This window comes from Loxodonta africana, chromosome 2, assembly GCF_030014295.1.
Source record: "Loxodonta africana isolate mLoxAfr1 chromosome 2, mLoxAfr1.hap2, whole genome shotgun sequence".
Classification (NCBI taxonomy): domain Eukaryota; kingdom Metazoa; phylum Chordata; class Mammalia; order Proboscidea; family Elephantidae; genus Loxodonta; species Loxodonta africana.
Genome location: NC_087343.1, coordinates 88,447,550 through 88,467,055, shown reverse-complemented (window position 1 = coordinate 88,467,055; position 19,506 = coordinate 88,447,550). Strand labels below are relative to the sequence as shown.

The following is a 19,506-nucleotide window of genomic DNA, read 5'->3' as shown; positions in this document are numbered from 1 at the left end:
TAGAGGTTACATGGTCACATATTTTGGAACAGATAATCCAATTCCACTCCAATACTAAGACAATAATTATCTGAAGAAAGTGAACAAAATTAAAAAAAAAATAGTAGAAAGAATAAGAATTACTGTCTGCTCGTTTATTCACATTATTGGACTCTTCACTGTTTGTAATCCAAATGGCTGTGTAATAAGAAGTAAATTTGGCATTCCTAGAATAAATCAGTGATCTATGAAATCCCTAAAATTCAGACTAAATGAGTCACTGAATTGGGTGCCATATCATTGTAAATTACTTCAAATGTTAGATATGATTACAATAATTTTAGTTTAAAGAGAAATGCAAAAGACAGTAGAAAACTAAACAGAAGAATACAAATGCCAAGAGAAGCAGGAATTTTCAAAGTTTCACGTGACTCTAGCCAAAGAAAATTTTGATTGGATTCACTAAAAAGACAAAGTACAACAGTATCTTTGAAAGGTAATCCAGGAATGCATTTGAGTTAGCAGCTGATTAAATGTAGTAAATAAAATTCCTTCTGTTTTCCTGTATATACCCTGTGCCTATATTTGTATTTTAAATCATTGTATTATTCAAAAATTCTTTTTTTACCTCTCTATCTTACTTGCTTGCTAGAGTCACAAGAAAAAGGAACGCTAGAGTGCATGCCCCTCCTTTCTTTCCTCCCCCTTCCTTTCTTCCTTTTCTCGTGCCTTCCTTCCTCTTTCCCTCCAACATTTATTTTTCAAAATTCTTTCATTCTTTCTTCTACTAACCACTAAAAAAAGCAAAAAACCAAAAAACACGCTTTTCTAAACTGCCAAGGACATATGCTACAAAGCTTTGAAAAGGAATTGAAATTTGTGATGAGTTCAAGATTTCATTTTTTTTTTGATTAAGATTTCAAATCCAAGAAAACAAGGACTTGGTTTGTTCACTACTGTATCCCTTAAAACACTGACTGGCAAATATTAGGCATTCAAATATTTGTTGACTGAATTTTTTTAATTAGAAAAAATCTTCTCTAAAGAACCTTGTTTTAAGTTTCAAACTTTACTGGTTCACCAACAGAAATTATCATTGTTTAAAGCAAGAATATAGAAAATGGCAGAAGTTATTTTTATACTCTATACACACCCTAGAGTGTGTGGAGAGAGTTGAAAGAATCTGTGATAAAAATACGGGACTCACAAACTCATAGCATCTTCAAGATGCATTGACAAAAATAATGATTAAAAAAATATATATATATATATTGAGGGCTAATTAAGTGCCAGGCACTGTGCTAAGGATTTTACATGCATTATGTCAAAATGAGAAGAAACAGCTGCAAACATCCATTAATAATTGGAAGCTGGAATGCATGAAGTATGAATCTAGGAAAATTAGAAATCGTCAAAAATGAAATAGAATAATGCATAAACATTGATATCCTAGGCATTAGTGAACTGAAATGGACTGGTATTGGCCATTTTGAATCAGAAAATCATACAGTCTATTATGCTGGGAATGACAACTTGAAGAAAAATGGTGCTGCAGTCATCATCAAAAAGAACATTTCACTTCACCAAAAGAGTAAAAAGACCACCTACAGATTGGGAAAAAATTTTCAGCTATGACATGGCCGACCAGCAGCTGATCTCTAAAATCTATATGATTCTGTTAAAACTCAACCACAAAAAGACAAACAATGCAATTAAAAATTGGGCAAAGGACATGAACACGCACTTCACTAAAGAAGATATTCAGGCAGCTAACAGATACATGAGAAAATACTCTCAATCATTAGCCATTAGAGAAATGCAAATTAAAACTACGATGAGACTCCACCTCACTCCAACAAGGCTGGCATTAATCCAAAAAACACAAAATAATAAATGTTGGAGAGGATGTGGAGAGATGGGAACACTTCTACACTGCTGGTGAGAATGTAAAATGGTACAACCACTTTGGAAACCAATCTGGTGTTTCCTTAAAAAGCTAGAAATAGAACTACCATACGACCCAGAAATCGCACTCCTCGGAATATATCCTGGAGAAATAAGAGCCTTTACACGAACAGATATATGCACACCCATGTTTATTGCACCACTGTCTACAATAGCAAAGAGCTGGAGGCAACCAAGATTTCCATCAAGGGACAAATGGATTAATAAAGTATAGTATATTGACACAATGGAATACTACGCAGCGATAAAGAACAGTGATGAATCTGTGAAACATTTCATAACATGGAGGAACCTGGAAGGCATTATGCTGAGTGAAATTAGGTGCAAAAGGACAAATATTATATAAGACCACTATCATAAGATCTTGAGAAATAGTTTAAACTGAAAACACATTCTTTTGTGGTTATGCAAGGGGGGGAGGGAGGGAGGTTGGGAGAGGGTTATTTACTGATTAGATAGTAGAAAAGAACTACTTTAGGTGAAGGGAAGGACAACACTCAATACAGGGGAGGTCAGCACAACTGGACTGGAACAAAAGCAGTTTCCTGAATAAACTGAAAAAAAAAAAAAAAGAACATTTCAAGATCTATCCTGAAGTACAATGCTGTCAGTGATAGGATAATATCCATACGCCTACAAGGAAGACCAGTTAATATGCCTATTATTCAAATATACGCACCAACCACTAAGGCCAAAGATGAAGAAATAGAAGATTTTTATCAGCTGCTGCAGTCTGAAATTGATTGAACATGCAATCAAGATGCATTGATCATTACCGGTGATTTTAATGTGAAAGTTGGAAACAAAGAAGGATCAGTAGTTGGAAAATACCGCCTTGGTGACAGAAACAGTGCCAGAGATCGAATGATAGAATTTTGCAAATACCTTCATTGCAAATACCTTCATTGCAAATACCTTCTTTCACCAACATAAACGGCGACTATACACATGGACCTCACCAGATGGAACACACAGAAATCAAATTGACTACATCTGTGGAAAGAGACGATGGAAAAGGTCAATATCATCAGTCAGAACGAGGCCAGGGGCCGACTGTGGAACAGACCATCAATTTCTCATATGCAGGTTCAAGCTGAAACTGCAGAAAATCAGAGCAAGTCCACGAGAGCCAAAATATGACCTTGAGTATATCCCACCTGAATTTAGAGACCATCTGAAGAACAGATTTGACACACTGAACACTGGTGACTGAAGACTGGACGAGCTGTGGAATGACATCAAGGACATCATACATGAAAAAGCAAGAGGTCATTGAAAAGACAGGAAAGAAAAAAAAGACCAAGATGGATGTCAGAGGAGACTCTGAAACTTGCTCTTGAACGTCAAGCAGCTACAGCAAAAGGAAGAATTGATGAAATAAAGGAACTGAACAGAAGATTTCAAAGGGAGGCTTGAAAAGAGAAAGTAAAGTATTATAATGACATGTGCAAAGAGCTGGAAATGGAAAACCAAAAGGGAAGAACACGATCAGTGTTTCTCAAGCTGAAAGAAATGAAGAAAACATTCAAGCCTCGAGTTGCAATAGTGAAGGATTCTATGGGGAAAATATTAAATGATGCAGGAAGCATCAAAAGAAGATGGAAGGAATACACAGTCATTATATCAAAAAGAATTAGTCGATATTCAACCATTTCAAGAGGTGGCATATGATCAGGAACCGATGGTACTGAAGGAAGAAGTCCAAGCTGCTCTGAAGGCATTGGCGAAAAACAAGCCTCCAGGAATTGATGGAATATCAATTGAGATGTTTCAACAAATTGATGCAGCGCTGGAGGTGCTCACTCGTCTATGCCAAGAAATATGGAAGACAGCTTCCTGGCCAACTGACTGGAAGAGATCCATATTTATGCCTATTCCCCAGAAAGGTGATCCAACCGAATGTGGAAATTATAGAACAATATCATTAATATCACACACAAGCAAAATTTTGCTGAAGATCATTCAAAAACGGCTGTAGCAGTATATTGACACGGAACGGCCAGAAATTCAGGCCGGTTTCAGAAGAGGACGTGGAACCAGAGATGTCATTGCTGATGTAAGATGGATACTGGCTGAAAGCAGAGAATACCAGAAGGATGCTTATCTGTATTTTACTGACTATGCAAAGGCATTTGACTGTGTGGATCATAACAAATTATGGATAACATTGTGAAGAATGAGAACTCCAGAACACTTAATTGTGCTCATGAGGAATCTTTACATAGATCAAGAGGCAGTTGTTTGAATAGAACAAGGGGATACTGACTGGTTTAAAGTCAGGAAAGGTGTGTGCCAGGGTTGTATTCTTTCACCATACCTATTCAACCTGTATGCTGAGCAAATAATCTGAGAAGCTGGACTATATGAAGAAGAATGAGGCATCAGGACTGGAGGAAGACTCATTAACAACCTGCATTATGCAGATGACGCAACCTTGCTTGCTTAAAGTGAAGAGGACTTGAAGCACTTACTAATGAAGATCAAGACCACAGCCTTCAGTATGGATTGCACCTCAACATAAAGAAAACAAAAATCCTCACAACTGGACCAATGAGCAACATCATGATAAACGGAGAAAAGATGGAAGTTGTCAAGGATTTCATTTTACTTGGATCCACAATCAACAGCTATGGAAGCAGCAGTCAAGAAATCAAAAGACCCGTTGCATTGGGTAAATCTGCTGCAAAGGACCTCTTTAAAGTGTTGAAGAGCAAAGATGTCACCCTGAAGACTAAGGTGCTCCTGACCCACGCCATGGTATTTTTAATTGCATCATATGCATATGAAAGTTGGACAATGAATAAGGAAGACCGAAGAAGAGTTGATGCCTTTGAATTGTGGTGTTGGCAAAGAATATTGAATATACCATGGACTGCCAGAAGAGCGGAAACCCTGGTTGCGTAGTAGTTCAGTTCTATGGCTGCTAACGAAAGGGTTGGCAGTTCAAATCCACCAGGTGCTCCTTGGAAACTCTATGGGGCAGTTCTTCTCTGTCTTACAGGGTTGCTATGAGTTGGAATCGACCCGACGGCACTGGGTTTGGTTTTTGGTTTGGCCAGGAGAACGAATAAATCTGTCTTGGAAGAAGTACAAGCAGAATGCTCCTTAAAAGCAAGGATGGCGAGACTGCGTCTTACATACTTTGAACATGTTGTCAGGAAGGATCAGTCCCTGGAGAAGGACATCATGCTTGGCAGAGTACAGGGTCAGCAGAAAAGAGGAAGACCCTCAATGAGGTGGATTGACACAGTGGCTGCAACAATGGGCTCAAGCATAACATCGATCGTAAGCATGGCGTAGGACCGGGCACTGTTTGGTTCTGTTGCGCATAGGGTCGCTATGAGTCGGGATTGACTCTACGGCACCTAACAACAACAACAACATCTCATACTTCTCACAATTCTGGATAGGTACTATTATTATCCTTTTTTACTGGTAAGGAAATTGAATCATAGAAAGGTTAAATGGGATTTCCAAAACTCCGACAGGTAGGAGCCTTGATGGCAGAGTGATTAAGAACTTGACTGTTAACCAAAAGGACAGCAGTTTGAATCCACCAGCCAATCCAGAGTTCTACTCTGTCCTAAATGGTTGCTATGAGTCGGAATCAACTTGATGGCAACAGGTATAGTGAAGCTAACACAGACCTAGGCAGTTGGATTTCAGAATCCATACTCTAAACACTACAGAATGGTGTTTCCTTACATATGAAGTAAATCAGATAATTTTATCTGGCTAAATCCCTCTTTGTAAATACAACTCATACATTATCCCCTGCAGCCTGAGATTTTCTAGAATATCCTGGCCCTAGGCAAAAAAAAAAAAAAAAAAAACTTTTTTAAAATCAGCGCTGAATTCATAACAGATTGTCTGTGACAGTGAAAAAGTTTATTTTCATGACAGTCCATAAACAGGTTATATACCCCCAAGCAAAAGTAATTCCATGGCTTTAGATTAAAATGAAAATACATGTCCAGAAAAGGATATTTCCTGTGACTGGAGCTACAAAGGACTACCACATCAAGGAAAGTTTGCAGAAGATTGTAGTATACCTTCCAGAGTGACAACCCCTCCAAAAGTATCATTTGGAGATAGCTTACTAATTAAAGTACTTAATTATATGCCAAATTAAGAAAGAAAAAAAAAAGATATGAGATGAATGAAATAATATAAAATCAGTCTGGGAAAGCCTTTATGCTTGAGCATGCAAATATGACAGCTTAGAAAAGGAAATTTCCAGTCTTTTGGGAAGTCAGTGTCCATAACCATGAAATTCTGTTCATCCAGCATGATATGCTGATTTCTAAAGCAAAGTAGTTGACTTATTTTGGTAAAGACCACATTCATCGGATAGCTTTCAATAACTGATGAGACTTCCCAAGTCTTTAATGGTAAGAGGGTAGTAATTTTCAGCATTTCTCAATTTATTCCTTGCTTTCTTTCCCAATTGCTATTCTTCAGATAACTTTTCTTGGAGTACTGTAATATTCTCCTATCTTCTCTGCCTATCTGCAACCCTTTCTTCCATTCAAGGTACAGTTTCCAGGGGAAATTTTCCTAAAGCAGTGTTTACTATTCTATTCGTTGGCTCAAATCCTTTAATAGGTCCTGTTGCATTCATGGAAACTCTGGTAGTGTAGTGGTTAAATGCTACGGCTGCTAACCAAGGGGTCGGCAGTTCAAATCCACCAGGCGATCCTTGGAAACTCTATGGGGCATTTCTACTCTGTCCTATAGGGTCGCTATGAGTCGGAATCGACTCGATGGCACTGGGTTTTTGTTTTGGGTTGCATTCACTGCAGTCCTGGTGGCACAGTGGTTGAGAGCTTGGCTGCTAACCAAAAGGTTGACAGTTCAAACTTACCAGCTGCTTCTTGTGGTAGTTCTATTCTGTCCTGCAGGATGGCTATGAGTTGGAATTGTCTCGACAGCAACAGGTTTGGTTTGGTTTTTTTGGTTGCATTCATTAAAAAGTCAAAATAAATCAGCTTAGTATTTAAGTCCCTTTGTGATGTGGTTCTGCCTGCCTTGCCAGCTTTATTCACAACTCTATGTTTCTCATGATCTGGTCACTTTTCCCTGACCTTTCAGATTCTTTCTTCGAGCATTTACTTGTACACTCTGTTCTCCTGATGGGCCTATCCCAGGCTTCTGTAAGAGAGACCCAAAACATGCCACGGTTCAACCAACTGGACATTTTTTTCTCTCTCACACAATAGTCCAGAGGTAGCTGGGTAGTCTGCTATGGATATGCTTCACTGCTCCAAGAGATTTTCCAGGGAGTATAATTCCTACTATCCTGTTACTCTGCCATCTCCTAGGATGTCTTCCTTAAATGGCGGGTAGAAGAAGAGCTGGGAAGGGAGAAAGATATGGGGGAATGAATGCCCAATCATTTTATGGACAAGATCCAGAAACTGCAGATATTATCCCTATTCACATCTCTTTGGCAAGGATTTTACCACATGGTTATACCTCACTGCCAGTGAAGCTGGGAAATGTAGCCTCAAGGTTGGCAGCCATGTGCCCTATTAAATTTGGGGGTGCACTGGTTGGCAGAAGGGGGTTCTTCTGTACTAAAAGAAAGAAAGAGGAATCTGAAGACTGAGTTCAATTATTAGTCTCAGCATTATCTTTCTTTGGTTTGGGTCTTTAAAAAACTCATTCATTTTTTCAAAGCCAAACTCAAATGATAGCTCCCCCTGGTCAGTCTTCTCTGATCTCTCATTTCCTTATTCCATAGTCCTCCAATGGAAGATCAATTCTCTCACCTTCACATTTCATAGTTGTGTCTATTATGGATTTGGGCACATTTTAGGTATATTACAGATATGTCAGAAGAATTTTCCTGAAAACATTTTTAATAAGGATATTGAAACAAAGTATGTTTGTAATCTCTTTTATTAATGATTTACCAAAACAAAGAAAACCCTTAAATGGTACTAATGGTCCTTCTATATTTTTAATTCCTTTACTTAGGCTTTTTATTTTTTTATTCTCATATCTGATTTCTTTACCCCATTTACCAACTTATCAGTTATTCTGGGGTTCATACCTTCTTATTTTGTCATAATAAGCTTACACTTTCATACAAAGCTTAGAATATGAAATAGCCTTTCATATTCTAAGTTCTATTGTGATAAATCATTTTTTCATTTCTTGATGTTTTAATACAAATATAAATACCTATTTTACATTTAGTTATATATCATAATAGATGATTTAAGCTATAGAATTCATTGTTACAATATAAATTTTGAACATGGTATTCCAAATAATTAAAAACTAATGCTCCTATTTTTCTTTTAATATTGAACTATAAACTATGAGCAAGGAGTCATTTCCTTATATTAAAAATCCCACTGACCACACATACTGAATATTTACGTATTATTCTTTGTTGGTAGAGTACTTAAGATGCCTGGAACAGTTAACTACTATCAAGCCAAATTTAGAAAAATTTTACATTAAAAATTCTTTCAAATGATCAAAACATAATATATAATAAATCCCCTTTACCTAAAACTCAAAAAGATTTTAACAGCCTCCTATTAAGGAAAAAAAAAAACAAATCTAAACCTGTCAGTAATTTCAAATTTAAATGCATGAAACAGCCTGAGGGGATTACAGTAATTGTTGGTCTGAGGATGAGTTATAAACACGGGAATACTTTTTAAACACCTATTTAATCTCCATAGAAACATGCTATTTTGAAATTACATTGAAATAGAACTTAAAATACATGCATTTAGACTAAGCCTCTGATACATTTAATACTGAATTTATTTTTCAAAAATATTAATATTTTGCCCTTTCTGTATAGTTTAAAAAACAACCACTCAAGCAACTTTATCTGAAAATGCAACAGTTGATTTTATTGGCAAACCTATAATAACGCATATGATCAATCTTTACTTAATTATTTTGAGTCACAAACACAATTAATAAATCATCTTTGAAGTGCACTGACCATAATCAGTATACTCTGGAGCAAGTCCAGGGGACCATTAATCAAAACAAACAGCAAGAAAAGTGAGAGCCAGCCTGAACAGTTAGGTAAACACAGAGTGAGGCTAATAAAAACCTATCTCGATTTAAAACCACCACTGTGTTTACTTTTGAAACAAAGATAAACATTATGATAAAATTAAAGTTATGTAAAAAATGAGGTTTGCTCATGATGACAAAAGTAAATATATGGCAACTGCACATTCATTTCTTGTCCCTAATTTGACACTAACGGGGTTTAAAGTTCAGTCACTAAAAATCTTCAAGTCGATATTTGAGTATGATGAATTATATTCTCCATGTAAGTTATACAGGATGAGAATTATGAAATTTAAGTGCTTAACACAGTGCCTGGCACACAGTTATCAAACAAATATTGGCTATTACTGTTAGTTTTGAAGCAGTATAATAAAGTAGCTAAAAACCATTGTCTTTGGAATAAGACTCAAAATCATAAATGTATCACTTGTCTTTGAACAAGACACATCTCCTCTTTAGGTCTGGGCTTGTGATCTCTGAAATGGGCAGAGTTATAGGAGATAATATATATAAAGGGCTTAGCTCAGTCTGTAGGACAAAGTAAGCATTCAATGAATGTTACCTAATATCATTGACTGATTAAATTAACTAATAATGTATGTAAACATAAAATGTCATGGAAAAAAGGCAAATGACAAACTGGGGAAAACAAAGACTAGTATTTTCAGATATGTGTGCTTATAAAGCAATAGGACACAAAGATTTCCATTGAAAATTTGCTAAGGATTTTGTTATGGTTTGAACTGCATCCTCCAAAAATACGTGTTGTAAATCCTAACCTCTTTATGCTTAAGGTTATAATCCCATTGGGGAATGAGTTGTTTTGTTATGTTAATGAGGCAGGATTATTGTAGGGTGTGTCTTGAGTCAATCTTTTTAGAGATATGAAAGAGATTAAACAAGCAAAGGAGCAGAGGAGAGAAGGGGTAAGATAGATGTCAAGACACATGGAGATTTCCAAGGAACTAGGATTTTTTTAGGAAGCAGAAGCTGAATAGACAAAAGAAACTTCCTCCAGAGCCAGCAGAGGGGAAGCCTTCCCCTAGAGCCGGGGATCTGAATTCAGACTTCTAGCCTCCTAAAATGTGAAAAATAAATTTGTTTGTTAAAGCCATCCACTCATGGTATTTCTGTTATGGCAGCGCTAGATAGCTAAGACAGATATGAACAGTCAATGAACAAAAGATGAAATGCCAATGATCAATAAATATTTGGAAAAATAAAAAGACCTCATTAACAGTTAAATACAAAAATTGAAACAATGAGATATCATTTACCGGCGCAGTGGTTAAGACCTACAGTGAGTTACAGCTGTTAACCGAAAGGTCAGCAGTCCAAATCCACCAGCCACTCCTTGGAAACCCTACGGGGCAGTTCTAATCTGCCCTGTAAGGTCACTATGAGTCGGAATCAACTCCAAGGAAACGGGTTTGGTTTTTTTTTTTTTGCGGGGGCGGGGGGGTTTGGCAATAACCAAAATGAATTGGAAAACATAAGAACAAACAGAATACACTGCTTGTGGGAGTATAAATTGTTTACAGCCTTTCTGGAGGAAATCTGGCAAAATATAACAAAGGACTAACAAGTAGATACACCCTCTAACCCAGTAATTCTACTTTTGGGAATTCATTTGAAGGAAATGATCAGTCATATGTGCAAATTTATATACAACATTGTTTCCAATAATACAAATGTGGATAAACCTAAATGTCTAGCAGGGAATTAGTTAAATAAATTATGTATATTTACACGATGGGATACTATGAATATAAAATTATGCTGAAGCAATGTATCTATTATGATGGATGTTTATTATATATATTTAAGTAAAAAAAATAGCATGTTACATCATAAACGGTATGAGCCTAGTTTAGTTTTAAATGTATCTTAAAAACAAACCTATTGTCCTTGAGTTGATTCAGACACACAGTGACACTACAGGACAGAGTAGAACTGCCCCATTTGGTTTCCAAGGCTGTAAATATTTATGGTAGCAGAAATTTGAAATTTAAATGCATTAAGCAGACTGCCATGTCTTTCTTCCTTGGAGCAGCTGGTGGGTTTGAACTGCCAACCTTTTGGATTGCAGCTGAGCACCTAAGCACTGTGCCACCGAAGCTCCTAGTGTATCTTATGTAAGAACCCAAAACCCACTGTCTTGGGAATTGATTCCAACTCATTGTGATCTGACAGGACAGAGCAGAACTGCTCCATAGGGTTTCCAAGGCTATGAATCTTTATGCAAGCAGACCGCCAGCTCAGCACTTTTAACCACTGCACCACCAGGGCTCCTTGTCTCTTAAGAAGAGGAAAAAATCTGTAAACATAAAGTTTTACCAGTGCCGTCGAACTGATTCCAACTCATGGTGACTCCATGAGGTTCAGAGTTGAACTGTGCTCCACAGGCTTTGGTGCTAATGGTAGTTGTCCGTATGTGGGGGAATCATGAATTTCTCAAATGCTCATCATTTTGTTTCTGTGCGTTTTCTGATTTTTCTGGGAAGAGCATGGGATGAGCTTTTATAATCAGGGAACATATAAAACAAATTTTGTTTTATTGAAAAATAAATGGGTTAATCCTGGACCTTTCCCCCGCTACTGTTAGGTTTCATTTAGGGTCGCTATAAGTCGGAATCGACTCGACAGCACAGGGTTTGGTTTTTTTTGGTTGATAATAGAAACATAGGAAGAAGTATATCACAAGGCAAACAGATAACTTTCTTCAGAACTCTATTAAAGGGCGAATCTTCCTAGTAGTGAATATTTTATTTTATAATAAACTCTACTGTGACTGCAACTGGATTACTGTGGAGAAGTGGGCTCTCTAGGACCCTGAAAAGACGTGGCAAACATGATAACTTTGGTTCAGTAGCCAAGAGATCCTGATGTTTGTAATTATTTCTCTAAACAAAAGTGCATGTATTGTGCAATTTCTTCCAGGATGGTGTTGAAAGCCTCTAGTATAAAAAGGCAAAAATTAAGCTTTTCTTTAGATCCAGAAAGACCATACCTTATACAAACCACATCAGGGGCAGCTGTGCAGTATCTGACCCCCAGCTGAGAGATGATGCATCACCTCCTGTTCCTCGTAGCCACGTGGATCATGATAAAATTGTGGAACCTTGGCTAATTAAATCAGAAACTTATTCTAAGGTGAAAAAGGTGTGCGTGTGCGTGTGTGTATGTGTTGTTTTGTCATCCACCCCACACCTGAAGTATTACAACTACACAATTCATTAATGGGGACGCTTAAAAGAAATTATTTGCTGATAACCCTAACTCTTCTCACCGGTTAAAGATTGATTCAGAGCACACAGTTAAAATTCCTTCCCTACAATTCAACGAGCAACATCTGTGAAAAGTTACAATTTAATATTTTTTAAGGTGGTTTAGAACAACTGGTTTGAACTTTATGTTTTCAGAAGACATTCATCACATAAAAGTCTAAATCATGTCCGTGGGCCTCTGCATTAGACATATTTCTCCTTGCTAGTCCACAAAAACGAAGACAATACAAAAGTATATAAAGAACATATAAGTAGTTACTTGTACTTTTAGCCCAAACTATTTCAATGGTTTTTATCTTGCAGCCAAGATGATGTCACACTGCTTCTTTTTTGGGGTGTACTGATATGTTGCAGTCACTATATTCTCTTAGAAAATGACCCTGCTGCTCTTAGCAGAGCCATTAGTAGGACCAACAGGAAGTCCCCTCAGTTGCAGGATTATGCAGAGAGGGTACAGAGAGAGCCCATATACACACCAAAATTTTTTTCTTGTGATTTATTTGAATGCCTATCATTGTATAATTATGGTTGAAAGGTATTTATATTTTAAGTCACTGATACTTCAGAATTTCAATAGTTCATATTCTAAACTACCGTCCTGCAGAGCACTATTCCTTAGATTTTTACTAAATCATTTTTTTTGGAGAGTGGGCAGATTGCATTAGGGTGTTATGAGCAAGTACATTTGAAATATCATGATTAAACAAAGTCAAAAGAATTACTTACTGTGAGGTTTCTCAGAGCCTTGAACGTATAAATTGCCAAGGGTTTTTTTGGTTTGTTTTTGAGGGGGGGCATGTGGAAGCTGTACGCACATTTTCTAGTGTATGCAGCATTTTCTGAACGTATTTGAGTATGGACCCCTCCTAGAGTCCCTCTATCACCCATCTGTCAGTTTGTCTTACTGTGGTGGCTTGCATGTTGCTGTGATGCTGGAAGCTCCGCCACCGGTATTTCAAGTACTAGCAGGGTCATCTATGGTGAATAGGTTTCAGTGCAACTTCCAGACTAAGACAAAAAGATCTGGTAGGAAGAAAGGCCTGGTAATCTACTTCAGAAAATTAGCCAGTGAAAGCCTTATGGATCACAACAGAACATTGACTTGCATGCTTTGCACATGTCATCAAGAGGGATCAACTGCTGGAGGAAGACAACATGATTGGCAAAGTAGAGGGCCAATGAGGGTGAGAGAGATCTTTGGTGAGATGGACTGGCACAATGGCTGCAACATGAACTTGAACGTGCTAGTATTCGTGTGAATGACACAGGACCAGGCAGCATTTCATTCTGTTGTACGCAGGGTTGCCATAAGTTGGAGTAAACTTCACAGCAGCTAACAACAACAATCTAAGGTACCTATTAAGATCTCCTTTATATAATTCTATAGAATGAAGTTTGTGAATGGTACATAAAGAAGGAATTCTTAGCTAACTTCAACAAACTTCTGGACTTTGTTCCCTCTAGCTATTCAAATCCTGGGACTGGAGGTACATGTTTCCTACCTATATTTTAGCTCTTCCACAGATCTTGAGGAATAATGCTTTTTTTCTTTCTTATCAAAGATAATTTAAGGATCTCAGAATTAAGTTAAGGCTTCTTTTGGTCCACACTAATTCTTGCTCCTACTCTAATAAGGATAAATTTATACTTATTCTGAAAACTGGGTCTGCATTATATAACCTGTGTTTGACTCCCTGTCTTCCTCCCTCGTATAATCCTGATTTGGCCGTAACTTGGATTTAGCCCTCTTCTTGGCCACCTTTCCTGAGGTTTGGAGTCCTGATTCTGAGACAAAGTTCTCATTTTCAGGTCTCTGCTAAAAGTTAACCAAGGCCCCCCCCCCCGACCCTGCCACCCCACCGATGCTAATCCCAATACTTCTCAAAACTATTTTGCTTTCCAGAGAGAAAAAAAAGAGAACCTATAGAAATGAGGATCAGAACAACTAAAGGAAGGTAAAGGAGAATTTGTAGTTGGAGAGAAAAGAGCTGAAATAGTTGCAGATGTGACAAGCATTAATTAAACCATTTAATTCCAACATTTTGTTGGCTGATTTTATTAACTGATTGCCAATCTAAATAAGAACAGGAAATAGACTCAATTTAGCTGAATATAAGTAATAAACATATTGATCAATTTGTTAAAATAATCCAGTTAGTCTACCTGGCCACAACTGACTTTATGTCTTACTAACAGAATGCTTTTAATAGACTTTTATTTACTAATATGAACTGAGTTGAACCTGTTCGTAGTACCTTTTTTAGGATGTCAAAAGAATTAATAAGATCACTTAAATGTTTAAAAAATTTTCAACAAAAAATTCTTTCTTGGCTATAATGTTACATAATAAAGCATAACTTCATTAAAAATGTAAACTGGGTGCCTTATGAAGACAGAGGCACTGCTATTTCATTTAGATAATATCATGTGTGTGTATATGTACATATACAGTCAACCCACTGCTGTCGAGTTGACTCTGATTCACAGCGACCCTATAGGACAGAGTAGAACTGCCCCGTGGGGTTTCCAAGGAGCAGCTGGTGGATTCCAACTGCCAACCTTTTGGTTAGCAGCTGAGCTCTTAACCACTGTGCCACCAGGGCTCCTATTTACATATGCAAACATACAAACATATATATATATATATAATATACATACACATATATATGTAAATAAGTTTACAATGTTCTTTACACTCAGGTCTTCACCTGATGATATTAATAAAGTATAGAAACATGAAAGTAATTTTACAATTTCTGCAGTCTTTGACAGCTGGTACGTTTTGTTTAATATATGGAATTAAAAAGACATACCAAACAACTCTACAAATCATAATTTCAAGTGATGCAAGATAGTAAATAGCAAGCAATGTACTTTTTTTTTGTACAGCATATGGTAATGTTAAATAATAACTCTTAGTGTTGACGCTAGTTGACAGAACAGGATGAGTGTTCCCGAAGCATAATCGTATTGTGTAGATTAGTCACACTCAATTTTTTAAGGAATATTTATCAATATATATCAGATTCAGGGATTTTAAAGTCTTAGTCAAAGTGGGAAATCATCAAAGATCTAAAAATATTCATGTAATAAGCATTTTAATTTCTAAAAAAAGGAAAAATGGCAGTACAATCCTACACCTCAGGACTGCTAACACATGCCAATTTAAGCTATTATCCCTGTGAGCACTCTACATAAGTTTCAGTATGTTTTCAATTTTCTAGTTTCCTGTGTTTCAAAGGAATGAAATTTTTATTATTAGGAATCCAAAGTTGTACAACATTTAGCAGTTTGAAAGTACAGTTAAAAAAAGAAAAAGAAACTAAAAACAATAGCTTTATAAATTTAAACCATTATATCTAAGAAGATGTAAGAATGACCAAAAAAAAAAAAATCACAATTTTCTAATCAATCTGATATTTTCACAACTCTCAAGAACAGTTCAAAAGGTAGGGAAAAACAGAAGAAAAGTGCTCTGCAATGTGGGAAAAAAAAAAAAAAGAAAAGAAAGAAATGGTACTCTATATGTAGAAGCCCTGGTGGTGAAGTGATTAGAGATTTTTGCTGCTAACCAAAAGGTCGGCAGTTCGAATCCACCAGACACTCCTTGGAAACCCTATGGGACAGTTCTATTCTGGGTTGTTATGAGTTGGAATTGACTAGATGGCAATAGGTTATCCTATATGTGAGGAAAAGCCAAATTATTAACACAGGCCACACATGACAGCCTGGTCTGGCCTCCGAGTACCCATCAGCTTTGTCTCACTCCCTATTTCCCTTGCTCCTTCCACTCCCATCACACTCACACTTTCACCGTGGCACATACTCACAGGCTATTTCCTCTGCTTAAGCACGCTCTGCTCTCTGCTCCCCTATTTTACTCTTGTTTATCCTTCAGACTACAGCACAAATGATGATTCCTCAAGCCATATCCTTCCCCTATATACTGAACTCTTCAAAAGTTTGCAAAATACATCTGTAAAGTGATATGATTAATGTTTATCATTTTGCATACAGACTACAAGCTCAATGAGATCAGGGGTTGTGTCTGATTTTATAGTTCTCAACAACGAGAACTATAAAATCAAAGCTTTCTGTGCAATCTTTCTTACCACTTCTTGTTGTGTGCCATCAAGTCTATCCTGACTCATAGTGAACCTATATAACAGAGTAGAACGGCCCCATAGGTTTTCCTAGACTGTAATCTATGGAGTGGTGCCTTGGTGACACAGTGATTAAGAGCTCAGCTGCTAACCAAAAGGTCGATAGTTTGAATCCACCAGCTGCTCTTTCGAAACCCTATGGGGCAGTTCTACTCTGTCCTACAGGCTTGCTATGAGTAGGAATTGACTCCATGGCAACGAGTTTTAATCTAGCGAGCAGATCACTGGGTCTTTTCTCTAGCAGAGCTGCTGGTGGGTTTGAATTGCCAACCTTTCGGTTAGCAGCTGAGCGCTTAACCACTGCACCACCAAGGCTCCTTTTCTTCATCACTAAGAGAAGTAAATAACAGTGTGTAATATATTTATTTTCAGTTAATCTTTTCTAGTTGACCTAGCTAACAATACAAGGAACCTGAATGTGGTAGAATCTACTTTTTTACATACAAAATTCTTTAAAGTATTTTAGAATTTCAAAAACTCTTGATAATGGTCATCTGAGAATTACTTCTATTAAATGTCTTTGGAACATATACATAAAAATATATCCACCCAAATAGTTCATGTTTTTTAACAAGTAGTACAGCAGGTTAGCACTCGACTATTAGCTGAAAGGTTGGTGGCTAGAACCCACCAAGAGGTGCCTGGCAATCTGCTTCCAAAAGGTCACTGCCTTAAATACCCTATGGAGTAGTTCTGCTCTGCATACATGGGATTGCTGTGTGTCAGATTCAACTCAACAGTAACCAACAACAGTAACAGCACAGGTTTATAAGGTGATATCTTTTTTTAGTGTAACAAATCAAAGAAAAATATCATGGAGTCGAACAGTTTAATTAACTGTAGTGATTGGTTAATGCTAAACTAGCAATTTAATTTAGTAAGGTAATGATAATAACTGGTTATATGCTAAATTTGACAAACTGAAATCATTCATCCAAGTAAAGTCAGTCTCTTACTCTCTTTTATGAGCACTGGAGTGTTTTTTTTGGAGTGTGTGTTGTTCACTAATCCATCGAGTAATTACTTAAAATAATTCATAAGCTGTGTGACCTTGGATAAGTTACTTAAACTCTGTGATTCCCTGTTTACTCGCCAATAAAATAATAATAATAATAGCTGCTCATTGGATTGTTATAAGAGTAAAATATGACAGTATATGTGAAGGACAAAGCAAAGTGCTTAGCATGGCAATTCTTAACGCCTCTCGTTCTGGACACTATAGTAGGCACTATGAGTGAATAGAAAAAAATATATATATATATAAAGACTTGGTTCCTACCCTTAAGTTTAGAGTACAGTTGAACTCTTATAAATTATTAGAAGCATATGATAAGTTCTACATCTACCTCAATTAAATGCAACTTCAATATTTCAGTCTCCTGTGTTCAAAACAGAAATAATCTAAAGTATAAAAAATAAAATAAAAACAAAATGTATAATTTCTCTTTTTGTTTTACTGGGGAAAAGGGAGAGGAATTATAAAGCAGAGTATCAACCACTCAACATTTGATTAATAAATGTGCTAAACTAAATTACCATTAATTTTTTAATTCTGTCTGACATCTAGCATGTGTTTTTCCTTTGTACTCAGGGACAGTCAGGACCTAAATGTCCTACAATGACATAAGTAGCAGACAATTAACAAAAGCTGATATGATTTACATCAACTTTTAAAGTAGTAAAAATATACAAAATAAACACTGAATTGGCCATCTAAAGGGGAAGGGAAAAGAAGCATACTATTAACTGCATGCACGTTGGCAGAAACAAACACATTACCTTTACTAAAAAGCTTATTTTTTTTTCCATCTCTGTATCGTGTGTATTTGCAACCTGTTGAAGTAATTCTTTGTATTCAGAAAATATCAGTAACTTTGAAGCCTTACATTTAGTTCACATATACAGAGTGTGTAAAAAGATCTAAGATGCAGCTCTGCAACATCAAACCAATATATTTCTTTCTCCCTGCCCCCACCCCCCAAGTTCTTTATCAGACAAAATAATTAGATCAAAAGTTGCCTGAGGACAGCACCGTGTCTATTTTCTATTCCTCTGAATCCTCAACATCCAGCATCATGCCTGGCACATAACACTCATTACTCACTTGCTTGATAATTTACTGAATGAAGTACAGAATTTTCTGCATATTTCAAACTGCTAGCAATTTTTTTTTTCTTTCCCGTATTAACATGCAGAGATAGTGTGGCTTTTTTAATGTCTGTGATTTGGAAATTGTTTTTGTTTATTATTTAAGGACATCATAAAATACCTTAAACTCTAGGGTGGCAGGGAGTTTTGGAAAGATAATGAATACACTCAGATGACAAGCACAATCCAGTGAGAGTTTTAACGCACCTTGGGTTTTGCACGTGCTGTCTGAGCATGTAAGGAGCCCTGGTAGTATGTGGTTAAGAGCTTGGCTGCTAACCAAAAGGGTGTCAGTTCTAGTCTACCATCTGCTCCTTGGAAACCCTATGGGGCAGTTCTACTGTGTCCTATATGGTCACTATGAGTTGGAATCTACTAGGCGGCAATGGGTTTGTTTTTTTTGGGGGTCTGAGCATGTCTAAGGGCCCAGCATAGTGTACACTGATGACATTTTTAAATACAAGTTGATCAGATCAATTGTAGAGAATAAAAAACCAATGACAGACAAACAAAACAATTCCATTAACTCTACTGTGCTTATTTTTATATAAGAAATATAAAACTGCTTCCCAGCTTTTAGCCTGTCAGTTTCCTGAAGGCATGGATAATGCTTCATTTAGTCTTTGCATCCTCAATGTCTATAACAGGAAACACTTTGTCCCCAGGACTCCTTTACCCTTTTAAAAATTCTTTAGGAGCTTAAGAGTTTTTGTTTATGTAGATTATATTTACTACAATTAAAATTAAAACTGTGAAAAATTGAAAAAAATAATTCATTTAAAAATAACAAAAATTCCATTATATAATAATATAAATAACATAGTTTTTATGAAAAATCACTAATTTTTCAAACAAAAAATCTTGCAAGGGCATTGTTTTATACTTTTGCAAATGTGTTTGATGGTCGGCTTGATTAA

The 19,506-nt window shown here is 36.6% G+C and overlaps 1 protein-coding gene and 1 long non-coding RNA gene across 12 annotated transcripts in view; one reads left to right on the top strand and one right to left on the bottom strand.

Annotated features, from left to right (window-relative positions):
* Positions 1 to 19,506, bottom strand: part of XRCC4 (X-ray repair cross complementing 4) — a 342,053-nt gene that overhangs the window by 134,081 nt on the left and 188,466 nt on the right. The window contains exon 10 of one of the 11 annotated variants that reach the window (XM_064273789.1): positions 5,801 to 7,298. The exons of the other annotated variants lie outside the window; for them this stretch is intronic. Within the exon in view, the coding sequence (XP_064129859.1) occupies positions 7,262 to 7,298 (37 nt within the window). The 3' untranslated portion in view covers positions 5,801 to 7,261. Of the gene's footprint in view, positions 1 to 5,800; positions 7,299 to 19,506 lie in introns of those variants that run through there. 11 annotated transcript variants of the gene reach the window in all.
* Positions 1 to 19,506, top strand: part of LOC111749979 (uncharacterized) — an 89,166-nt gene that overhangs the window by 57,186 nt on the left and 12,474 nt on the right. The gene's annotated exons all lie outside the window — the stretch shown is intronic.